This window comes from Fringilla coelebs (assembly GCF_963513975.1).
Source record: "Fringilla coelebs genome assembly, chromosome: 2".
NCBI lineage: Eukaryota > Metazoa > Chordata > Aves > Passeriformes > Fringillidae > Fringilla > Fringilla coelebs.
This window is the reverse complement of record NC_140029.1, coordinates 75,092,234-75,115,694: the sequence shown is the minus strand read 5'-3', so window position 1 is coordinate 75,115,694 and position 23,461 is coordinate 75,092,234. Positions and strand designations below refer to the sequence as shown.

The following is a 23,461-nucleotide window of genomic DNA, read 5'->3' as shown; positions in this document are numbered from 1 at the left end:
CCAACTGCACCACCCAGCTCACAACCTCTTGTGAGTCCTCACAATCCTCTTCCATGCCCCCACTTCCCAACATTAAAAAACAATCCAAGCCTTCTAGCAGTGCTGCTTTGTTAGGAAGAGATTCACTGACCTTTTTTAAGTTAATAATTTAATATGCCAGAATTATATTACTGCTCTCCTCTACCTGTATTCCTGTTTGATTTGTGTAAAAAATACAGTAAGGAAGACAACCACACAGTTTAACTGCAAGACCCTACTTGTTTTTCATTAGTGGAAATGAAGACAATAAAATCATCACAGACAGCAGTTCCCATCAAGATTTGATTTGGAAGCTTTGCACAGAAGCTAAAAATAAAAGACTGTGCAGTCATAAATCATTTAAAACTGTGTTCATGGACAAAGAGCACTTCAAGGATGATGTGTCCAGCTGAAGTGGATGCAAAAGGAGCTGGAATCTGAGAGGATTTTCTAGGTGCCCTAAGCAACCCAAATCCCAGGTGCTGGGTTGGGGCAGGGCATGTACAAAGGCTTGGGGGGGAATTCACTTGGTCCAAAGAGACAATAGATTCGCAGCTGTCAGAGGGAGCTGTGTCTGTCAAAACCTTCAGACCACAAAGTTCATGTTTGTAAGGAGCTCTGAAGATGAAGATCCTGTGGATTAAGATTTCCTTGGAGGATGCTATTCTTTTTTTTTTTTTCCACTTTAAAACTAAGTTTTAAATTTTTTTTTTATTTGATAGGAAGTATAAAATGCTATTTACCCACAGTCCTGCAGACAGCTATATAGAGAGACAAGAACTACTCACACTGATGTCAGATGAATTCCATATCCTCTGTTTCTGTTCTAATACTGGCCAAAGTATTTTTGCTTTAAAGAGAAAATAATTCAAAAGCTTTCCACAGAAGACTAAACTTCAATAAAAGTGTGGAGCTGGTGAACAGGAACCTCTCAATAAGCCATGTGCTGTTTGCAAAAAGAGATAATAGCCAAATTCTTTTTCCACTCCGCCTCCTAAAACCTATCAATTGTTCAGGGCTTTTAAAATCCTGAATCTATGTTTTCATTACAGAAAATATTTTCCTCAGAGTTTCCAGGAATGACCAGTAGTATATACTTTTAAATTCCACCAACCAGACTGTAAATCACAGAAAGAACTCATGGCACATAATTTCAACCAAGCCTCTCAAAACTCCTGCTGAGTAGTGGCCCTGCCACTATCTGCCAATAGCAGAGGACAGAGCTTGCTTGGCGCTGTGAATTAGATCTGTGACCAAACCAATGCTGATAGCACACTAAAGTTTCACATATTGCTGAGCAGTGTGTTCACAACATCAAGGCTCTCCTGTTTCTCCCTCTGCCCCCTCAGTGCTCTGAATGTGCAAGAGGCTGGGAAGGGACCTGGCCAAGGAGATGAATGAGAAAAGTATAACAGCAATGTCTGAATTTCATTATTTTCCTATGGAAAACCAGAATATAATCCTGGATAATTATTCATTTCCATCTCACCTTTTACAGATGATACTAGTTTCTGACTCTACTAAAGCAGCTCTTCCTATTGCATTGGTACTTGAGGTGCCCACAGCAGACACATCTGTAGCAAGAATAAGGGGATCAGAAGTTGCAGCAAGCAACAGTACAAGTGACAGCAGGGAAACAGTTTAGCCACTGAACACAAATATTGCAGGGTGAACATAGATGTGGCACCAACTGCTAGTTGTTGCAATACAGCATTGCTCCTTAACTTTGCACATGACTCAAGAGGGGCCAAAAAATAATTTAAAAGCAGAAGTAGAATTCAAAATTATCTCATCAAAATGAAAATAAAAAAGGTCTATAAAAAGGAAATTAAGTCAATAACAATAAGAGCAAGAACACCGACTTTTGCTATTATAGCAAATTACTGGGTGTAATTTGCTATAATAGCAAACTGTTGACTTGAGAGCAGGAGAGAATCTGAAGATCTGAAGATTGCAGGGAGTCATTGGCTTCACTATGTCACAGTCTCCTCAAATAGGCAAACTGCACTGGGGGGGTGTGTGCGTGTCTGTGACTAGGAGGATATTCCACCAAGAATGGCAGCAACTTCTCATTTCAGGCACAGTGATAACAGCTCTCTGAGATATCATATCCCCTCTCGAGACTTCCATCACATCCCATCTTATTGAACCAGAGAGACTCTAGAGCATGAAAGAATGAAAAGAATAGAAAAAAATAACCTACAGGAAAACATTGAAAGAAAATGTAGTTTAACCTCAAGACAAGAATTTGGAGACAGCCTAACTGCAGTCCTCAGGTATACAAAAGCAGCCTCTGAAGAATGAAATCATGTTTCACACATCCATAACAAACAAGAAAATAAATACTGAACTTGAATCATGGACAAATCAGATTAAAGGTAAGAAACCAAATGTTTGATAATGAAAAACAGACCCAGGAATGCCAATATCACAAATGTACCTGAATTTCCCTTTGGATCAGCTAGATAAAATTATCTCCTGTCCTCCTCCTCTGCTTCTACGTATGCCACAAACCACTTACAAAAGGCTTAAGGCCTACTTAATACATTTTATAAATCCAGTATTAGCAGATGAAGCTGGTGTATGACAAACAGTAGCCAAACCAGGCTTTGCACCTTTTCCACTATGTAACACTAGCAAACCCTCATTGTCAGCCATGGGAAAAGGTGATTCAGGCAAAGACCCAGTATTGTAGTACAGACAGGTCAGTCTTAGTGGCTATTCCTAGCAAGTTCTTACTAAGTCTTAGCAAGTGTTGCTAAGATGAGTTACCTAATGGAAGAGCAGTTTGAATAAGAAAATTAAAATCTAAGTCCTGCAATAGCAGCCAGGAAAGAAGAGCGAGGGACTGAAAGATCATAATGTCACCATTTCTGATTCAATTTGCCATGTTAAATCTGAACTAAATGCCTACATACCCAGTTCCACCTGGAGATGCCACTATCCATAAAGCCATTATGACTGTTCGTTGTTGTCTTCCATCCCACTGGCCTCCTGAACTGTGGTCAAACATTCAAAGAGTTGTTCTACACTAAAAGAGAGAATATTGGAAGAGTTGGAAGAGCTGTAATGCTTTTAAACAACTACAAAGCCCACAGCTGAAACGGGCTATGAAGCCATCTAGAGACATAAGAGATCACTTGGCATTCCCAAATAAAACCCTGTAACCTGTGATACAGGCAAAGGGAAGCTGTACAGCGGCAACTGCGCATTTATGCCCCATTAAATATTTATCAGCTGTTTGCTGCTCATATCTTGTCTTACAATGCTGCTCCAAAACATCTTCACATAAAATATCAGAACCAAATAGCATCTTAAAACCACAGAAGAAAGAGCTGGGACAGACTTGGAAAAGTCATCTTGTCTGGTCTCAAAACCAAACTGCATCTATCTCTCATTCCAGATTGGGAGGCGACGACCAATAGCTGCGCATCAATGGCCAGAAATTGCAAACCAGAAAATCTTGATTAAAAACATTACCTCAAAGATAGTGGCCAAAGAAGAATACGTTCAACTTCATTCTAAAATGTTAATTGTGCTTCTGGGTTTTTGCTAAATATGTTTTTACTGCACGTATCCTCTAGGGTACTTGCTTTACAAAAGCTAAACATTTAAAAATAATGAATTGATGCATTTTCAGCTCAAATACAGAACTTAAAAGTCAGCTCATCAGAGCAGTTTCAGGTTGCCTGCTGCCTTCAGATCACGTGTACAAAGGTACAAGCTTGTGCACTGAGGAATGAACCTTTTACAACTACCCACACATGATGAACTCCAACTCTGCTTTCTCTAACATGACCAATGTGCGAGATGTGCCTCTGTGCACAGTGTTTGGGTCACACCCAGGAGCCAGGGAGGGTAAAGATGTTTGTAGGTAAAGATGTTTTGCACTCTAGTATCTAGTCCTAGTTTACCGAGGATATTAAAGATCCAGTTTACAAACACCTGCACTTAAAGCAAGAGTATAGCAGCCTGTGTTTCCATGACTTTTCACCTGTAGTCAATTAGAAAAACATACTTTAATGATGAAATGACAAATGCAGAAAACAGGAAATGCTGAAGAAATTTCAACCTAAGAAAGAATTCTCAGGGGATCCAGAAAAATCTTTCTTCTTTCATGAGATTTCAAGAGATTGGTGAACTGCCATGAGAATTATTACATATATTTTAACATATTTTCCTTTCAGAAGAGTAGCAGCACCTACTACACTATGTTCTTGTAACACAGGGCAAGACATAGATATAATCCAATACCTGTTAAATCACATCTGTAGATTCACTTGAAGAAAGATCCTTCTCTTTCCTGGTCACACAAAAGAGTACATAGAAGCACATTTATACAACATAACAAATCAAGCTTCCAATCCTTGATTTCCCTAAAAACATCTGAATAATATTTGCTATCTTACTGCTAAAGAACTTAGTTATTGGGTACTCTTCTACATGAAAGAGGTCTATTTAAAATTTTTTTAGTATTTATAAAAGTAAAGACTGAAGTTTAAGCACACCATGCCTTCCAAAAGTGCCCTAACAAGTTGTATTTACTGTCACATTCTCATGAATATTTAGAGATACTTATGAGGAGGAGCAACTTAACCTGACAATATGCTTTTCTGGTCTGTGACCAGTTACAAGAAGATACTCAGTCTCCCATTTTGAAAACTTCTAAAAGGATAAGAAACATTTTCCTGTATCACTAGCTCCAGTTACTCTTATCCCATATTTCAGAGTCCTTTCCAAACAATACCAGTAGTTTTGTAGTTTTGCTGAGAGCAGAATAATGAAATATACATGGACCATGAGTCAGAGGACTTTTCTACAAACAAGTTGGATACTCTTTGTGAAACATAGCACTTCCCTTGAGGAACCCAAATTCTGAGAGAAGTGATGTCAGAAGAATTCCATTTCCAGCATAACATTGGATAAAGACTTTTCCACAGCCTTAAAAGAAAGTCACCTCTGCTGCTTCCAGCTATCATCCCAGGAGGCAGATGAGACTGGAGGATACAGATGCTTTCAGAGAAAGCAATTTTTAGTCATGCTTTACACCACCAAAGTCTCTGTTTTAGCTAAATTTGGTTCAGCATTGCTACATTCTAAGACACTACTAGCAGTTACCATTTCACATTCTATTTGCTAAGCAATCTCCCAATAGTCTAAGGAGAACAGTAGAAAGAACTGTCCCTTTATCCACAGCTTGCTGGTGAACACAGCGTAAATCAGATATTAGATCACTACAATCATCATCAAAGCTTACTTTTAAGTTACTTCTCTTGCAGTGGCCAATTGACAAAGATCCTCCAGAAAATAATTCAAAACACAGCGGATTCCTATCTCTACCAGACTTATTTGCCAAAATGTGGCAGTGGGGCAGGAACAGGGAAAACACCACATCTTCAGCAAAGCTGCAAAAGACCACCAAGGGACTATAAATAAACACTTAAACAACCCTGTAATATTTAGAATCCATTTCTTAATCTGAGTAGTTCACAATAGTTAACAGAAATGTACAGAGCAAGAGTTCAGAAGGAAAAGAACACTGGAAGGAAGGAAGCACATTGAGACACTTACACAAAGTCTAAACCTATCCTATGCCAAGGGCCTTCCACCATTTGCAGCCTTCCCCTGGAGCACTGCAGCCTTCTGTTCACAAGTCTGCATCCTTTTCCTTGTGCTGCTGTAATGTTTCAATCCATGTCCTTCTATCCTTGTCTCCTGTTCTCCTTGCTCTCCCAGTTCCCTACCTGCAAAATCCAAGCCTGCTATGTTAGGGTTTCTGCAGGAAGTGGTGGACACTGATGCAAGAATCATCTTTTCCCCACTGATGCAAGAATCATCTTTTCCCCACCTCACGCTTCCCTACCCTCATTTCATATCTTTCACACAAAAGAAAAAAAACAAAATCTAGCAAATAAATGTTGGAAAGTGGTCCTTGAAACAGCATGCAGGCATTTCCTAGTGACATCCATGCTTAACAATCAATTAACATGCAACTCTTGCCTCTGGTCAGAGCGTGCTTCAACCAGCTCTAACAGCATCACAAGGAAAAACACTCAGGGATTTTGAGCTGGTCTGGATGAAAACTCTTAGGGCAAAGTATTACCAAAAACCACCTGTGGCACAAGAGGGGAAACCCAGGGGAGAAGAGTCACCTGGGAGATCCCTTTGATGATCTTCTTCTTTGCTGGCCATCAGAGAGCATTTTCCCTGAGATTCCTCTTTCACTGTTACCAAAAGTAACTGTTACTGTTAATGCTGTCATTTGCCATCAGCTATGAACTGTCTTTGTGCTTGAAAAACACTACTTCATATTGAAAGAAAGTACAAAAAATTGCATTCATTCTTGTGCAGGGGGGCAACAGCAGGTTTATAAATCACATTCTTCGTGAATGTTTGTGTTACTGCAATGACCTCAATTTAAAGACCAGAAAGACACAAAATCAGAAGACTATTTTCTGTACAATTTCCTTCTGTAACAATGTATTTGTATTACTCAAAATGTTCTTAAAATGTACACCATTTTTGACAAAAGTTCACCATGATAATTAAGCACTGGCTTAATACAATATAAAAAATATCAGTTGTCTCCAAGATTATAAAAACTCCAAAAGCAAAAGTTACATTTTTAAGAACTCAAATGGCCACATGGATATTATCCTTTTGGCTCAGCTGAAAAAGGAAAAAGTAAACTCACTGTACAAATCTGTTTTTTCAGGCTTGCAGGTACATGTGATCCAGTGTCCAAAACAGAAACAGATCATCAGCAATTAACCAATATCCTATATTTTAAAATATATTAGCCACACATAACACGTTGCTGTTTGAAGTATCCTTTAGTGTAATTCATGGTTTATATAGTCCTTGACTCCAGGTTGTCCTCATTCTTTCTTTTTGGTGAAGTCATATGGTTTCCACCACTGTGCAAACTGCAACACCTTTTTCCGCTGCTCCTCAAAGTTCTGTCTGATTCCTTTTCTCCAGAGCCGTGGTTCCAAGTCCAGCATACCACCAATAATTTCCTTTGCAAGTAAAAGTAAGATAGATAATGATAAATGCAAAATTACCATATTACTTAACACTATCTTATCACAGAATAAAGAAATATGTATTTTCAAATTATGAGATTGTCCATTTTCTTCAAGTGCTAATTAAAACTTGAAATTCTGAAAAATATACTGATTTAAACATGGAACTACAGTTGTTAGATGGTTGCCTCAGCAAAATTCTTGTAAGCACAGCACACTGATGTACTGCTCAAACATTCTAACATTGCAAGACTATTCATGCATTAGGGCATTTGTGATTAAGGCAAGTTCAGAGAAAGAAAGCTGCTCACTTTGCTGTTTCTAGTGTTATATTTCTCCCCCAATTTCTCCCATGTTTTTGCAACACTGACTCTTTTAAAGAAATGTTTTCTGTGACATAATAAATTCAGGAAGAGTTTACTATAGCTCTCTCTGTATATACATTTTACACTATACATACCATGAGGAGCAATTTAACCACATGAGGATTTTAGTAGGAGTTGTCTGTAAGTCTGTATGTGTATGCACAGTAATTTATACAAGCAGGTGCCAGTGCACCTATGTATGAATATTATGGCCAGGAAAATTCTTAAGTAGATGTAAGTATCTTCAATCTATAAGATTATATACCCACAATTTCAAATACCAGCAGTTCAGGTCAAATTAAAAGAAACACCAATTTAGAATCACAATCTCAGTATCAGCTAGTGAAAAAATCAACTACTTTGTTCAACAAGCCAAGTTACAATGACTCATCAAGAAAAGACAGATAATAAACTCAGATAGGGAACATCAAAGTAACTGTTCTGGCAGCATCTTGGTTTAATTACTTAAATTTTCCAAAACAGACTATAATTGGTAAATTAATCTTTTACATAACAATACCTTTCCAAAGTAATGAGGGAAATTGTGTTGATCTTCAATCACATGAGCAAATCCTCCCTGAAGGCCAAAGTCCACAGAAAAGTACGGCAACCCTTTAGGAACCTACACATGCAAAGCCACATTTTCAGATGTTTAACAAACATTGCTGGCATTTAGTCAACCTCCCCACAGAAGAATGAATTTGAACATGGTTTTGCAGTTTATAATATGTTTTATTTTAAACTACCCCTCAAACCAACTACATGTAGGATAAAATTGCAATAGAGAAAAAGTAAAGCAAACAGGTAAGGGAAAAGAGCAATATACAGCAACTGGACAAAAAGACACTGAAGAGAGGATGACTGGGTGTCAGAACTTCCAGAGGCCACAGCTGGAATAGCAGGTAAGAGATGGGGACACTAGGCAGCAGTGTGCACAGTTTGCAAATGCCTCCCTGACTCCACATCTATGAATTATATAAGTTTAACAGAAATTTTAAGATAACTAGCAAGCTGCATTTATTAAAGATGTTGACTTTGGTCAATATTCCTATGGTAATAGGAAATATTTACCCAGTAAAAAAACTGACTCTCAGGGGGAAGGGGAAACACCTTTTTGGACAACAGATTACCAGAAACCTCCTCTATGTGAATGGACAGATATTATCCTTAGCTTGCAAAATCAGACAATAATTCTGTCAGCCTGCAGGGGAAATGCTGGATATCTGCCACAACAAAGACCCTTCAGTCTAACAGAAGTGGATCCATTTATTGCTACAGTACTGCAAATAATTTCGGCTGTTTCACTGCAACAAGTTATTTTTCACTCCTTTAATTGCTGAGGACATTTCTGTACTGGTAAGATTTACAAAGCCTCCAATTCATAAGCATTTCCTCTGCTACAGTACAAATAACCATACAACTTTCAGGAGGAGTGTTCCATCTATTGCTTGAAATACTGACTCTAAAAATAATTAAGATTTAACACAGAGATGTTAAATGTTAGAAGTTAAACAGAAGCAATGTAGCACAGCAAGAAACATTTAACTCTTTAAATGGACTTTTTAAAAGTCATTAAATAAGGAAAAATGGGTTGGCAGGTGACACCTTAAAGAAAAGGTCAGCTTTGTCTTATTTCTCACAATTTCTGCACACAATCCACCCACTCGGTGATGTCTCAGACAAGTCTGACCTTCTAACCAGGTACCATCTCCTAATACAACTCCCCAAATTCCCAAACCTCAGGTCAGTCTCCAAGCCACACTCTCCAATCTTCCTCAATCCTACAGACATTTCTTATCCAACAATAATGTTAAAATCACACAACTGTGTAACAATTTAGGTTTAGCTACTTGTATTACTGTAAAGAACTGTCCTGACTTAATCTGAAAACTGGCCTACCTTAAATAAATATATAATAGTCACAAAAATGTATGGCTATACAACACTCATCTTCCACCTCAATATTAAAATGACAGAACAATCTTTGAACCTAACCAATCCAGCATTATTCCTTTAAGAATGTAAAGATGTTTCATCTCAGTATCCAGGAGACAGAGAGGGTACTGTTCCCTTGTTTTACAAAAAAAGATTCATAATGCTATTTATATTTTCACTTCATAAACTCAGCAACACAAACAGCTGTTCTAGGTTAATGAAAAGGACAAATCATATTTATTCCAGGAAAGTAATTTGCAAATCTTTGATCTACCTTAATTCTTAAAGGTAATCAGAAAATTATGCCAGTACATGTCCTCAAAGTGTCAGCTTTGTTCTCAACTAATGCTGGCAGCTTAGTCCACCAATTGTTGAAATAAATGGGAATCTTTTCCCTAATGTCAGTTAACAGTGCAGACTGGTAATTCTCCTCATACCTATACCATCTTCTGATGGACTAATCTAATTGTGCTCCCTTTCTTCTCTCTTTGAAACAGTTAATAATGGAAAAATGTTAAAAGAATTTGATGATAAATTCAGGATACAAAACATTTCGCTACTTACAGATTTCCGAATGTCTTTTGAAGAAAGATCAATTAACTTCTTGTTCATGGACCACTCTTCATCAGACTCCATTATAGCTTTCTGTAAAATTATTTTATCTAAAGGTGAAAACAGTCCTTCATACAGCAAATAAAGAACTAGCTGTAATGAAGTACATTGTAGTAGGGCAAGTAACAATAACTTCTTAACAAAGTAACTTCATTTTCCACAAGCTACTTTACAAAGACATTATATAGTATCTTCAGACCCACCCAATCCAGATCCTGTTACTTTTTTAATTTAAGTTTTGCTTGACACAAGTTTCAAATAAAAGGTCACATTCTCTTTTTACTCACCCCATACAAAACCTCTTATGAATTCATTACACTAAATTAGCCTTCTTTCTATTTTAAATACTAAGAGAAGAATCCAGCTTACAAAGATGATTGCCCTTAAAAACCCAAAGCTGACTCTGTATTCCCCATAGTATGGAATTGGGTATATTGTAGGGTAGGTACCTTTAAATTTCATTTGCAGTGCATTTTAATAGTAGATATTTCCAAAATAAATGACATTGCATTAAATCTTGTTCTTTCTCTTTCCTTAAGTATTCAAAGAAAACACAAGTTATACCAGCATCTGAAGCACAGCAGTCAGATCTGAGAAGTGGAGGATTTCAAAAGTTACTAAAAGTTACTGTATTGTTGTTCACCATACTGCTGCCACACTTCATCAAAACCTAATCACATTATTTCCATAAAGCATAAATAGTATTTCAAAAATCAAATAAAATAATTTACTTATAAAAGGCAAATAATGAGTCAGCTGCTGAAAGCTGAAAGGACTCAGTTCCAGGCAGAAGCCTCAATGAACCTTTTCTTAAAAGGTCAGGGGAAAGAGACCAGAAAAGCTGTAGAAGAAATATCTATCCTGCTGTAGAAAGTTCATCAGAGGCCTAAGACACATGTAAAATTTGAACTTATTGAAAAAAATGGAGATGAAACACTACCTACATTGGTATTTCTTAAAATAGGTAACATTATTTTCTCATTTAATGCTTGCCAAGGCACAAATATTGTGTTTTAAGTTTATAATACAAGACTCAAGTAAGAAGTACTGCAATCCTTAAAGCACTCCAGAGGCTACAATTCTCTCATCTTCTTACAGTATTTTCAATGTAGTCAGACTTGGGACAAATGCTCAGTGAAAAACAGCTCTTCCACTGACTACTTGAAAAACTGGATTATTTCACACTGCTTATTTTAAGATCAAGGAATATTAGCAAAGAATGGACCAGAAAAAGGATCAAGGAATACATATTTTCAAAAACAGTACTTGAATACAATTTTTTTTCCAGAAATAGACTAATTATGATCTATTCATTCAAATTACTTCATAAAAACACCATTTTTATGTACCTTAAAATAGATTGGAGCCATATCTCCTACTTCTTTTGGAAGAGGAATGCATTCATATACCATATGATACCTCTTCTTCATACTCATGTTTGTTTCTAGGAACACACAGTCCAAGTCTTTAGCTTCAAACATTTTCACCAATGCATTTCGGAACATCTGTTTAAAGGAAAAAATGCGTTATTTAAACTGACTTTGCAAAACTTTCAGATACAATGTATTATTTCACTAGGCTTATTATATTTGTAATAAACTAACAATAAAATGGAAAACAGTAGCAATCATACTAGGAAAATTATTTATTCTTTATTATTTACTAATTTAAGATTAACCATATTTCCTATGATAAAAACATTAGAAGTCTAGAAAACTATTTTGAAACACACAATATAATTAACACTACCAACTTTGTTTTAATAAATACCACATATTTTTACAGCTGAAATTGAAGCTATGTTGAACTTCTTAACTGTAGGGCTCCATAAAACAACATGGCTTTAGCAGTATATCCCAAGCTTGCAATTCCTAAGAAGGTAAAGACCTGGCTTTTACTGACTATAGTTACAATTACCCTTTTACTACTCCTTCCAATTATACAGTTCAACAAAAAAAAAAAAATTTAAAATGAAAGTATTTTCACTAGACATGCTTGATCTTTAAGTAAAATACTAATAACTGTCTCAAGAAATAAATCCACCATCTTCACTGTCTGGAAGCAAACCAAATGTAATACTCAGTACATGTGGTCTCAAACTACATTTACCAGTTCCCTGTAAGAGGGAGGAGGTGCAGCATTTACTAAAAGTGTACTTCAGGTAACAATTCTGATAGCTCCAGTGTCAGGATCCTGCACACCCCCAAGAGGCCCTGCAGGGGCTGGGCCCTACCTGCTGGGGCTCTGGCTGACTATGTAGGTGGGAAGCTCTGATGCCCTTCAGTTGTGAACTAGATCAGGTCCAGCAGAAAGAGATGGGGTATTAAAGAGTGGTGAGAAGTGTGGACCTGGCCCCCTGTCACTCGGGAGCTGCAATTAAGTCCAGGCTGTCTCTTTTGGTCCTTGCCTGAGCTGTTTCAGGAATGCCTGTGCCCAGACAGATACCTGGCAGTTTTTGGCCCTGACTTCCATCTCAGACCTAAGTCATCACTGCCTGGTCATCACAGGGCCATGGAGGACCTTGCCTACTAGCACAGGGACACTCCTGGCCCGGTACCGTGGGAATGTGCCTTGTCATGCGATGACCTCCCCCACCTGCCTTGCCCATCACCTTGAACCCCTGACTTGCTTTCCTGCAGAGCAGCTGGCTCTGCCTGTTCCCTGGCCCTTGACACTTGGCAGTGTTAACTGAAATGCAAAATCCACCAAAAAGCCTTGAATATCACCAGATGTTAGCTAACTTTCCCCAGATGCACTTTCTTGTTTTTAAATACATTGGACTTTTCCTCCAAATTCTGAGCAGGCCAAAGCATCAAGAATAATTAGCAGTGGAAAGGAGAAAACCATCCATAAGGGGAAATAAGAAAGCTTGGCTTGTGCTTGGGTGCACACAACATAAATACATGCAACAGTTCAGTCAACACAGAATGTGTAAAGATTTGTATCTTTTCATATTAAAAATATTCCATGCATATTTGCTTTGGCAAGTGAGCACATCAGTGTCTAAACTACACAATGCATTAAATTCAAGAGCTTGAAGGCATACAGCATAAAGGAACTCTTTTTGCTTTACTCCAATATATCCTAAAAAAAAAAAAAAACCACACAAAAATAGCTAAAACACATACTTCACACAACATTTTGTGAATACTTCAAGTGTGGTAATTTTTTTCACTCCAACAGTAATAAAAGATATGTCTCTTGCATCAGAAAGTTAGTATTTCACTGCAAAGAAATATCTAAGAATATCTATATTATGTCTGTGAATATATTCACAGGATCAAAGGATAATGGTTTTACCAACTAGATGCCTTTTCTAACAAGTAAAAGACTAGTGTTGAAGACAGGGACTTATTTGCTTACCTTTTCATTATCCTATTTTCTTTGTCATACAATTTAAAATTCATAATTGTTTAGTTAAGAGCTTGAGGTAAACAGAAGATCGAGGACAAGCATATTTATCACTTTTCCACATGCTCTTTTGTTCCTCCTGATCCTACCTGTTGCATTTATTTGTTTCTTATCCAACTTTCTTAGGCATTTCTGTCATATGCAAGAGAACACCTTTTCTTTATGGTTGGAAGGGAGCATAATTTACTATATGAAACAACATCAGACATGAGAATCAATGTGGGGGTCAAATTTGAAAAGTTAGAAAATCCATCTGCCAGACTTCAGGAAAAACCAACGTTATTTAAATTATTACAAACTTATAAATTATGCTGGTTTTAAATCTCAGCAAGTACAACAATGAAACCATTCTCTAGTCTGACATAGTCTCCAATATTTCAATATAAGAGGTGGCAAATTGTTTTCCCCTTGTAATAAGCCTGATGGCAGGATAGGGGATTGAGAACACAGTCAATCTCTTGGGCAGAAGCTTGTTACATCCCTCCCTTGATTTTACATCTCCAAAGAAAACAGAACTCAAAATCTTCAAAATGTCTTCATAAGAGACTTGGAAGCACAACCCACCATTCTTGGCACTTTATTTTAATAATCCTTTTCAAAAAAGATAGAAAATTGGATTTGAACGGGGATCTCATTGATTTTAAGAGTAAGGTATTTCTCTTTTAATTAAAATCCACCAAAAAACAGATTAAAAAACTGAAGATATGAAAACAACATATTTGTATTTAATTTTAAGTGATTTGCCTGCTTTGATAATTCTTTTCTTTTCCTTGGCACTCCCAAGAAAATCTTATGAAGCCAGTTATTCTATTTTCTGTAAGGGATCAGCTGTACCTTCATTTCCAATAGACATTCCTCTAACATGGTTTCAAAGACCTCCAAGGCTGCATGTTCTGCAGCATTCCAGGAAACATCTTCTAGTGCTCATAAATGGGAAATTTGCTTCACTATTTACCCTGCCTCTCTTTCGTGTAAATATTTGACCGCTAATTTTCATCCACAACATGAGAAGGTTCTGCCCCTTAGTGGAATCAGAACAGAGCTGCCAGGCTGCAAATTATGAAAATAAATACTTATTACAAGGATGTTATTATCCACAACAAAATTATTTTACAAAAGGCTTAGAACAGGAGACAGTTTCTCAGCACACCTGGATTTCTTCCCAGATGTCTTCATCCAAAAGAGTGGCTGCAGTATGGTGCTGTAGAGGGGCTATCAGGCAGTGACCTTCAGTAAGGGACTGGCTGCTTGGTAGAGACAAGTACACCTAGGAAAAGCAAACGAAAACTCAAGTGCCCAGTTCTCCAGCATTAAAAACCTTCCCATTGCTGAGGCTAAGAAATTCATCATTTGCTAAATTCAAACCAATAGAAGCCATTAGCTATTAAACACAGCAAGGTATTAGCAATTTTAGTGCTTTTTAAAAGGGCCCATTATCAACAAGTAGATCAAGCAAACCAGTAGTATCCAGAGAGCAGATCCACCACCAAGACAGTAATATCACCCTTATAAACCAACTGGTATCACAGCTGCTTTGAAATCACACTGTTTAGTGCACTCCAGTATTTTCAATATAGATATATCGATTTATGCATTTTAATAATATGTAGATAGATATAGATATAGATATAGACATAGACATAGACATAGACATAGACATAGACATAGACATAGATATAACTCTGTGTCATGGTTTAACCTAACAGGCAGCTAGACATCACACAGTTGTTCACTTACTCCCTGTTCCCAGTGAGACAGGGGGAGACAATCAAGAAAAATGTAGAATTTGTGGATTGAGATAAAGAGAGTTTTAAAGGACAGGAAATTAAATAACAACGATGATAACAACGATAGCAATGTACAAACCAAGTGATGTACAATGCAATTGCTCACCACCCACCAAGTGCTGCCCAGCCACTTCCCAAGCACTGGGCCCCGGCCAACTTTCCCCTGACTTTATCCACTGAACATGATGTCATATGGTCTGGAATATCCCTAAGGTCCATTAGGGTCAGCTGTCCTGGCCATGTCCCCTCCCTCCACCTTCTCACTGGCGGGGCAGTATGAGAAGCAGAAGAGTCCCTGAGCACTACTTAGCAAGAACAGAAAACATCAGTGTCTTATTAACATTACGCTCATCCTAAATCCAAAACACAGCACTGTATCAGCTGTATACATCTCAGCTGTATAACTCTGTATGTCTGTACCAGCTGTGTAACTCTTACCTATAAAGTGTTTCAGATCAAATGAAAACATCACTGATAAATGAAAACTGTAGTAAAAAACTAAAAAAAAGGCTATATTGAAGTATATATTCAGATGTTATAAATCCATATATTTATGCAACTTTTAAAAGCATTAACAGAAACAGAAAGGTTTCTAAAACCAAACTTCTATTTCAAAGGATTCTAAGCTTAAAAATTGAATTCTCCACCTAGTTTTCTTTGATATCAAGACACAGTTTTTCACCGGCTCAAATTTCCTTCAGTGAAGTGTGATTTAATCTTCCACAAATCCACCGACAGTCTAATCTCTGCACTGAGATCTTTCATTATTACTCTTGTCTTCTACAAATGTGAAGTCCTGACATCAAAGATTAGCTTTAAAATTCATGACAGATTTATATCTTTCTCCTCCTCACCCTTGATGAAGTTGTGGAATCAAGTGAAAGAGCAAGGAAAGTAAGATGCAGAACAATAAATCCTTCCATAGAAGCAATTTCGTTCCTAATTTTAAACCCTCTAACATAATTTCTTTTTTATTTCTATGCTTGTGTTAAATTGCTATTTTCTTACCTTGGTGCCAATTGCAATAATAAGATGTTTAGAAAGTTCACTGCTATCAAAGCAGTAGGGGCACTTTTCCATGCATGCAGCGAGTTGCTGGTGCTCACGGATTGCTTTTCTTCTTTGTACTTCCTCCTCTTCCCCACTGCGTGCTCTCTTGGCTGCTTTGGAAACAAACATGTCATCCAGAGTGTAGTACTCTCTGTCTGTTTTTTCCATGAGCTGAAAAGATATGCAGAAAAATTGCACTTATTTATAATGTAGCAAGAAAAAATACTTAGCTCTTTGAAAAAGAGCTTCCTTCCTTGAAAAAAGCATAAAGTACATAAGCAGTAGCATTTCTTCTTTCATATGGCATCTGCTGCAGATGGAATCATCAGGTACCTCTCCTGAGAGCAGTCATACACAGATATTAAAATATAGATATGTGACAGCAGTGAGAAGAGTATATTACTATATTCCATTTCAAATTAAGGGCTAGGTATTTCAATGTTATCTTGACATAACTTCAGGTATCTTTAAATAGATGCACAATTTCATATATCATTTTTATAATATATTTTATCCTCTCCCGTCTCCTCCTCCTCTCCTTTTATGCAACAACTTTAAATCATCTTTTGTGAAATAACTAGATCATGACTCTGCACTTCGTGTTCACATCCTGTGAAAATATTCCAACAGTTATTCTTACCACAGGAACAGGACTAAGCCATTTTGGGAAGAAAATAGTCTTTGCCTTCAATACTAAGTCTTTCTGAGCGCACCTGTTGCACACCACAACAAATCTTAATATATTTTAGGATACTGACTAGGGCAGCCCTGGAACAGAACTAATGTTAACTGAAGGCATTTGGAAGGCATGCTATCATAACTGAAGCACAGCCTCCAAATTAAAGAAATACTTCCAAATATCCCAGCCATAGTTTCTGTAGATAATCTGATATTTTTTAAGAAAAGGACAGAGTACATAAGTAACTTTCCCCCCAAAAGACAAAAGCTCTTGCTTTTCCCAAATACTGCAGTCCTCTAACACAGACCAAAATCTTGTTTTAAATATGCTCAGTACTCTTATTATCAAACAACTGAGGAGCCTCCTTAATGTTACTTTATTCAGCTATAATACACTTAACTGCTTATGTGCATTTCCTACTGGAAGCCACTGCAGACTAAAATCAACAGTTCAAGAGTTTAAATCCACTCTTCTTCTGTCTTTCTGTAATTATACATTTGACAGAAAAAGGAGATTTCTGAGATTTAGAAAAAAATATGAAGTGGTTTGGGTGTCTAAAATCAAGTCTCTGTTCTTCTGTCATAAAAGAATTAATAAGGCAAAGTTAGACCTGCAGCCAAAGCACTGCTTAGAGAATAGTAGCATTTTGTTATTACTAAACACTGAGATTTTTATTTAAATCAAAATTCTGCCATGAGAATGGAAACATGACAGTTGGCAGACTAGAAAAGAAAGGAAGGTGGAAATCACGACATTTTGGCTACCAGGAGTATCACACGGAGCAGAGAATACCATTACTACTCTGCTCTGCTTGCACTTAGAAGTAGTCATGGAAATTCCTTGTTTGTTACAAACAACCTCCACAACCTCTTTTAAATAGTAGTACTTTTCAAAATACTTCACAGAATCCCTTGTGATAGAATAAATATTCACCTTAATAAACAGCCTAGAAGATGCCTCTCTTCAAGATGGATAAATTGCTGTATACAACATGATATCTGGGATACAAAGCAAAATTCTTACATATAAAGTAGCAAACTTTTATAAAGTAGGTGCTGTCTAAAATCCAGATTTTGTTTCTTCTGGTACAGTCATGACCAACAGATCATAGAACCATACAATGGTTTAGGTTGAAAAAGACTTTAAAGAGACACCTTCCTCCAAGCCAAGCTGCTCAGGGCCTCATCCAGCCTGGTCTTGGATGCTCCAGGGATGCAGCATCCACAGCTTCTCTGGGCAACTTGTCCCCATGCCTGATTTCCCTCAAAGTAAGGAATTTCTCCCAAATGACTAAACTAAATCTACCTTCTTTCTGTCTGGGGCCATTAACCCCTGCTGTATCTGCCTGTGTGATTTCTAGTCCCCCTTTAGGTACTGGAAGGTGTTATAAGGTCTCCGTGGGGCCTTTTCTTCTCCAGGCTAAAAAACTCCAACTTCTCTCAGCCTGTCTTCATAGGCGAGGTGCTCCATCCCTCTTTTAAAATATTTCTACTTCTATTTGTACAGCAAGGTGCCCAGTGAGTTCTGCCAATTGTATTACTTGGCTATAACTAAATCTCTCAAAAAAGTTAAAGGGGAATTGAAAGAACAAGAAGAAATCATTCTCTAAAATGCCAGAAGGAAAGCAAGTAATCATTTTAAAATCAATTTCTTTCATACATATATTCTTCCATACAAAAGACAGAGCTAGTACACATCCAAAGAAGGAAGTATGCAGATGTATTAGGAGTTGCTGGAAAGCTGCTATTCTGAATCAGAGGTGCAGCACCACACCTGCCAAACATGAAAGCCAATGCATTTTGGATGTTGTGCATTTAGTTCTCTCACCATGACTGATATTGTTTGGTATTGCCCTTGCTGCTCAGGTGCTGCAAAGAGATCAGAAAGATGCAGGAAGTCATTCTGATCTTTTAGTTTAAAGTTGGGATGTCCTACAATACATCATTTAATTACCTAAAGCTAACAAAGGAAATTCAGGTATCTATAAGGGCAATGCACGTGAAGTTTTTGTTTCTGCTAGATACTGACCAAAGCCCAGAGCTGTGCTGAACTGGTATGTTCATAAGACAGATCAGGTCTACAATCCCCAGTCTTCTTTTTCCTACTTCACTTTTCTTTATTCTGGGCTTATCTCCCACATTCTTCTTTCATATACATCCTATTTTTTTCCAGCTTTCCCTTCTCTTTTGGCAAGCACTGATTAACCAGAGGACACAAAGGCACCTTTAGGACTCTTAGCACCAGGCAAAAAGACATGGCCTCCCACATCTCATAGTATAATTGTGCAGCTACGTCATTGCTACTGTCCATTTGATTTTCCACAACCAGGATGCAGTTTTTGTTTAACAGAGAAGAATCACAATTGTGCTTGATCTGGCAAAGAGAGGCCTGTAATACACAAACATTTAAATAGCAGTCAGGGAAGGTATCCAAACTTCTCACAGGAGCCCTCTGGGCTTTCATTTGGACAGCTCAAATGCAGTGCAAATGTGGCTAAAACCCAAGAAAAGGAGTGAGATCTCTAACCATTCAGTTCAGGAGTTTAGAAAAAAATCAGCATCTGACTATGCATAAATTAGAATTATTTGAGAGAGGGAAAAATTACAGTGTTGTATTTTCTGATTAAATCCTTATCATGATAATTACCATGAATAATATGAATAAATTACATGAATTATTTCATTATATAACATTCTGTTTACTAAATAATTGAAGCCCTTTTTGATTTGCTACGTTAGTGAAGCCATCAGGCACCGTGGCATGGGGCTACTTCCTGAAGTAACTTTTGCAAATCCGTGCAAGGTATACTCCAGGGTCAGCCTCATTTTTCTGCCAACCTATGTTCAGGCCACTGGAACCATATCTCACCTTGATTTTAAACCAATTCTTTTTCTGCTATTCCACAGTAAAACCCCTGGAGTCTTATACACTGCTGGCTTCCTACACACTCCACCGCGAGCGTGCTGCACGTTGTGTCCCTTATTGCTCCCTCTGCTGCTGCTACTTGCTTTTTCGGTGGCCCCTTCAAATAAAAAGCCCTGCTAAAGAATTTAGTATCATTGTGATACTGAAAGGAAACCTTAAGAGACAGAACTCCTAATGATCAAGATTATACTTGTATAATACCTCAAGCATACTTTTTTCCCCCACTTCAAATTTCCTTTGAAATTTGTGGATGAAATGGGAAATTCTATTAAACACAATTAGCAGAGGAACAAAAGATACCTGTGTGGTTCCAGTGGGGGTTATTTTCAGCTTTTTTGTAGTGTTTCTTTTCTGCTTATTTTCTTGCTCCAATTTGTATGCAACTATTGAACTTCTGCTTTTCCTGTTTCCTTGCTAACACAATCATAGCTGGAGTTACTTCCATATAAGCTAATAAAAGTGCATCTGCTTGAAAAATTTGTCCAAAAAAAAAGTCTATAGATTGTATAAAATGTATCAGTTTGGGTTTAAATTGTCATGGCAACACTGACGTCTTTAAATGACAGAGCTAATATTTGTGGAATGTTGTATCATAATGTATTTCAGGAAGCTGCAAAGAAGAATTATCTATTATTTTAGAATACAAACCTGAGTGACATAAGAATACATCTCATCACATTTAAATTTATTCAGCATTTAGGACCTATTCTGAACAACAAAATCACCTCAGAAAAGTCTTTCTGATCTCAAATAGTATTTGCTTAAGACAAATAAAGGCAGAATTTTATCATGTAAAACCTTATTACAATTCCAGTCTCCCTGTGAACACAGACATTTAAATTTGTAGGTTTAATTCATCATATAATTCAGTGAATAGGCATTTTCAAAACCTATCCCTACACTGAATTAAAGAATATTTTAAACACATAGTATCATTTAAAGATATCAGTGCACAGAGTTCTTTTAAGCCCTGTGTCACTGACAAAAAAAGACTACCCACCATGCTGGTGAGCAAGGTAGCTCAGGATTTTTTTGAGCAGCAGAAGTCAAGCAAAAAACAGATGACAGAGGACTGCTCAATAGCTAGGGACCAGCCTTCTTTTTGTTTCTGCTATATGAAATGAAAACTGTAGATTTTGCTAGAAGTAGTTATTAGGACAGGTAAAAGTTTATATAAAGTCAATAGCATAAAATGTAAACTAAACAAAAATACCTTCAGCTACAGAATTCTACTTTTAAAATTCTGATTAGCATTTCACTTTACAGTTATTCCTGGCCATAATTTTAATGTCTAGGAAAGAATGTCCTGCACAAGTCTTTAATTACAACGTATCTTGTAATTTTAACATAATTCTGGCAGAATCCTAAATGCTTATGCAGTAATTTAATATGGGCTACATTTACACAGTTCTTGCTCTTCCCAGGTTTTCTTCCCTAATGCAGCTGTCACTGCTGCTGATTTGTTTCCATATGCAGAAACAGCTTTAATTTTGTGTCCACACAATATACACAGAAGGATGTTTAGTGAATTGAAATGAAATGCAGCAGAACAAGGTGTTGGAAATTATTTCTCTTGGGTTATCACAATAATTTTTACAACAAACCATGCACATGATCTTTAAGTAAATGTAAAAAGCAACAGGGCACCAGAGCTTTGCTGGCTTTATCATGTCTATTAAATATTGTGCTAAAATTGCTTCACCATGTGAAGAAGAAGAAAAAGGTTCATTACATAATAGTAGCAGCAGCAGCAACATTTTGCATTTTTCACTTTAGCTTTTAAGGCTTTTTCAAGACTATTATTTTGGTTTATGATGACGGAAATGCAAAAATTCGAACAGGTAGATTTGCACAGCAAGCAAAAATGATTAGGCTGAAAATAATTTTCCATTGTACAGATTTTTAGAGAAGCAAGGAAAAGCAACATGCAAATTTCCTTTTTGCAAACCTATAATACCAGAATACCACTCGGCTAAATCCACAAAGGAAGGTCAGCATTACTAATAAAGCATTTAATTTTTCACTGCTGAATTTCTCTTAGGAATTACTGCACATATTTTAAAATAAAATTAGTTTCTGGCCAAAATTAAAATGTCCTGATGAACAACTCAAATTAATTGTTCTCTCTTTCTTGAAGTAAAATATAAAAAGGAAAAAAAATGCTTTAGTAGAATTAATACGTACAAATACAAGGTAATTTCTCTTGAGGTTATGTTCCAGGAATCAGTCTCTAAACACCCACAAGCATCTATTGACATGAGTGAAAGGATTACATAAGTCTTAACAGCATGAATTTGGGAAAATTGAACCACTTACAACAGTCAAAGGCTAAAGAAACTACAAACAGAGTACTTAAAGCTATCAGTAGTGAAAATCTAAGACTGCGCACGTATTTTGTACTCTAGAAATGTCAGAAAAAAACAGTTTTCAAATGTTTTATTGACTTCTTTATATCCTCATCATGCTTCTACAACAGTGAGAACCAAAACTACTTTCAGAGGTGAAGAAAATAAAAAATAGAAATAGTGATTTAAATGGGTATTTTTTTCATTGAGACATAACAGCAAAACATGAACAAATCAAACTCTAGGTCTGCTTTTTGTCCATAAATCAAAAAGATTACTGTTGGGTTTTAAAAAGGTTTTTTTTTCACCACTGTAAATTAAAGATTTGGGCCTTTTTATGTTATTCATAAATTTGACATAATAGCATGCAAGGGACGGCTGTGGGAAAGGCAGCATTTCAAACTGAGAATAAGTGACATCAGCCACCTTCAAACAGAGGCCAAAGGGGAATAGGAGGCAAAAGCCTCAAGCACAGCAGGGTTGTCTTAGAACCATGACTACAAAAATAAGAATGGACAAGAGGGCAATAAGTCAGAATCTAAATTTAAAACAAAGACTCAACAGGTAAACAAATAGCAAAGAAACAGCAAAATCCATCCATCTCATCTCATTGAGCTCTTGAGAAAAGGAGAGGTAGGACGAAGATTTAGTAAGTATAAGTATGGCTTGAACACTGCAGATTTTAGTCTGTCAATCTGAGTGGGAGTCTGGCATGAGATAACATACAGACTTTCACCTGCCAATGGGATTAGACAGAGGTTTCATGAAGAGGGACTTTGGGTCTACATACTGATATTTCTTCCAAGTCCTATTCAAGAAAATAAATCCTTTCATGAATTATACCCTTCTATTTCAACATCCCCATCTCTCTCTACAAAACTGCAATTATGTTATTATCTTCAATAACAACTAGCCTGTATTTCATTTGAAATACTGTAAAAGCACTAAATATCGGGAAAGTAACACTGATCTAGAGCAGAGCACTCAGCTGTGTAAAAGCCAGAAAACATGCTGGTCTGTCATTCTCATTCTGTTCCCATTCGTGAGAGCAGCGCCTATTTCCTCCAGCCTCAACAGCCATGGGGCTGGAAGTTTCTTTTGGGCATAGTCTGGGAAAGTGACAGAAGCCCTGGGAAAATCTGTGAAGGAAATAATAGTGCCCTAGGCAATTCACAGTGATTAGATGAATGAAATTATTGAACAGAATTTAAGGGACACAATCTGCCTTCTCCCACCCAAGGCAGGATATCATTTGTAGACTTGCAGCACTTTCCTCCCACCATTCCTCCGCAATATGACAGATTAATTT

At 37.0% G+C, this 23,461-nt stretch overlaps 1 protein-coding gene across 2 annotated transcripts in view; it reads right to left on the bottom strand.

Annotated features, from left to right (window-relative positions):
* Positions 1 to 6,500: 6,500 nt before the first annotated feature.
* CWF19L2 (CWF19 like cell cycle control factor 2) overlaps positions 6,501 to 23,461 on the bottom strand; it is a 57,398-nt gene continuing 40,437 nt past the window's right edge. For both annotated transcript variants that reach the window (XM_084200880.1, XM_084200881.1), the window contains 6 exons: positions 16,162 to 16,374; positions 14,517 to 14,633; positions 11,305 to 11,460; positions 9,908 to 9,988; positions 7,929 to 8,030; positions 6,501 to 7,037 (listed from right to left, as the gene is read on the bottom strand). In XM_084200880.1, the coding sequence (XP_084057006.1) occupies positions 6,897 to 7,037; positions 7,929 to 8,030; positions 9,908 to 9,988; positions 11,305 to 11,460; positions 14,517 to 14,633; positions 16,162 to 16,374 (810 nt within the window). In that variant the 3' untranslated portion in view covers positions 6,501 to 6,896. The remainder of the gene's footprint in view (positions 7,038 to 7,928; positions 8,031 to 9,907; positions 9,989 to 11,304; positions 11,461 to 14,516; positions 14,634 to 16,161; positions 16,375 to 23,461) is intronic.